The sequence below is a fragment of the Condylura cristata genome, unplaced genomic scaffold (genome assembly GCF_000260355.1).
Source record: "Condylura cristata isolate star-nosed mole 26May11 unplaced genomic scaffold, ConCri1.0 scaffold00007, whole genome shotgun sequence".
In the NCBI taxonomy this organism is placed as follows: domain Eukaryota; kingdom Metazoa; phylum Chordata; class Mammalia; order Eulipotyphla; family Talpidae; genus Condylura; species Condylura cristata.
The window spans coordinates 14,460,913-14,462,692 of NW_004567108.1; the positions used below are offsets into that span (position 1 = coordinate 14,460,913).

At 64.7% G+C, this 1,780-nt stretch overlaps 1 protein-coding gene across 2 annotated transcripts in view; it reads left to right on the forward strand.

Moving 5' to 3' along the window:
• Positions 1–517: 517 nt before the first annotated feature.
• The window catches only part of NPR3 (natriuretic peptide receptor 3), a 49,504-nt gene continuing 48,241 nt past the window's right edge, over positions 518–1,780 (forward strand). For both annotated transcript variants that reach the window (XM_004678076.2, XM_004678077.2), the window contains exon 1: positions 518–1,239. In XM_004678076.2, coding sequence (XP_004678133.1) covers positions 518–1,239 — 722 coding nt within the window. The remainder of the gene's footprint in view (positions 1,240–1,780) is intronic.

The following is a 1,780-nucleotide window of genomic DNA, read 5'->3' on the forward strand; positions in this document are numbered from 1 at the left end:
CCCGGCCTCGGCGCGCGCTGTGTGGTAACGCGCTCCGCCGCTGCCACGCTATTTAAACGCGGGCTATGGATCCAGGAACCGGCGCGAATCAATGAGATCAAACGCCAGGGAGATGCACCGTCAATTACAAGCACTTGGACCATTCTAACTTTTTTTTTCTTTTACAAATACGCTTTCAAAAGCAACCTTAGCAACGCCCAAATAAGAAGCCACCTCTAAGCAAAATAGTATATATAAAGGAGGACGAATATATATTTCTAATAAGTATATATAAATATATTCCAGGCGCACAGGTTTACACCCGGTGAACTTTTTCTTCTTCTTTTTTTTAAACTAGTGCCACTGCAAAAAGACGCTTCCTCTCTATCTTTCGGCGAGGTAGCGAAGGGGGTATTCTCTTCTCTTCGAGCGCCCGAGGGGGCGCCGGGACCTCGGAGAGAAGCGTGGGGAGGACAGGAAGGGTGGGCGGGGGGCAGAGGGCGACTCGGCGGCGAGGGTAGGGCTGTGCGGCGGCACCATGCCGTCCCCGCTGGGGCTCACTTTGTCCGCGTGCGTCCTGCTCGGCTGGGCGTTGCTCACCCGCGGCGCGGGCGACGGGGGCGCGGGCCCGGGCGGCGGGCGCCGGGAGAGAGAGGCGCTGCCGCCGCAGAAGATCGAGGTGCTGGTGCTGTTGCCCCAGGACGACTCGTACCTGTTCTCCCTGGCCCGGGTGCGGCCGGCCATCGAATACGCGCTGCGCAGCGTGGAGGGCAACGGCACCGGGCTGCGGCTTCTGCCCGCCGGCACTCGCTTCCAGGTGGCCTACGAAGACTCTGACTGCGGCAACCGCGCTCTCTTCAGCCTGGTGGACCGCGTGGCGGCGGCGCGCGGCGCCAAGCCCGACCTCATCCTGGGGCCCGTGTGCGAGTACGCGGCGGCACCGGTGGCTCGGCTGGCGTCGCACTGGGACCTGCCCATGCTTTCGGCCGGTGCGCTGGCCGCGGGTTTCCAGCACAAGGACACCGAGTACTCGCACCTCACGCGCGTGGCGCCCGCCTATGCCAAGATGGGCGAGATGATGCTCGCCCTGTTCCGCCACCACCAGTGGAGCCGCGCCGCCCTGGTCTACAGCGACGACAAGCTGGAGCGGAACTGCTACTTCACCCTCGAGGGGGTCCACGAGGTCTTCCAGGAGGAGGGCTTGCACACGTCCGCCTACAATTTCGACGAGACCAAAGGCTTGGACCTGGACGATATCGTCTTGGTTTTAGGCGCCCCAAGTTTCGCTTTCCCGCTCCCGCGTCCGCACGCGGGGTCCCCGGGACGGGGCGACTCGGGCGCGAACCCGCCCGACCCGGAGGGCGGAGGCCGCCCCGGGCGGAGGAAGGAGGGGTGCGACTCACGCCCGGGCTGGCGGGGCGTTCCAGGTCCGCGCCGAGCTGTCTGCCCGGGGACTTTGGTCCCGGTTCTCTGACCTTGAGCCCGGCGACCGGGAAGGTCGGGTGCCCGCCCCGAGCTGGCCCGTCTGGAAGGGGCAGAAGTGAAAACAGAGGTGAGAGCGAGCGGGACCGACAGATTCTGGCAACGAGGCCACACATTTCCAGAGCCTCCCCCTTCCTCTAATCCAGTCCTTTTTGGGGGGCTGGGCAGAGTGTGCGTGCGTGTGTGTGTGCGTGTGTGCGCGCGCGCGCCCCCCAGCCGGCGTTTCTTTACTTTCAAACACGTCCCCCATTTTTCAAAGCCCCCAGCTGGACAGCGCGCGTCGCGTGCGGGGCCGTGGCAGGGCCGGGGGCGCGCGGCC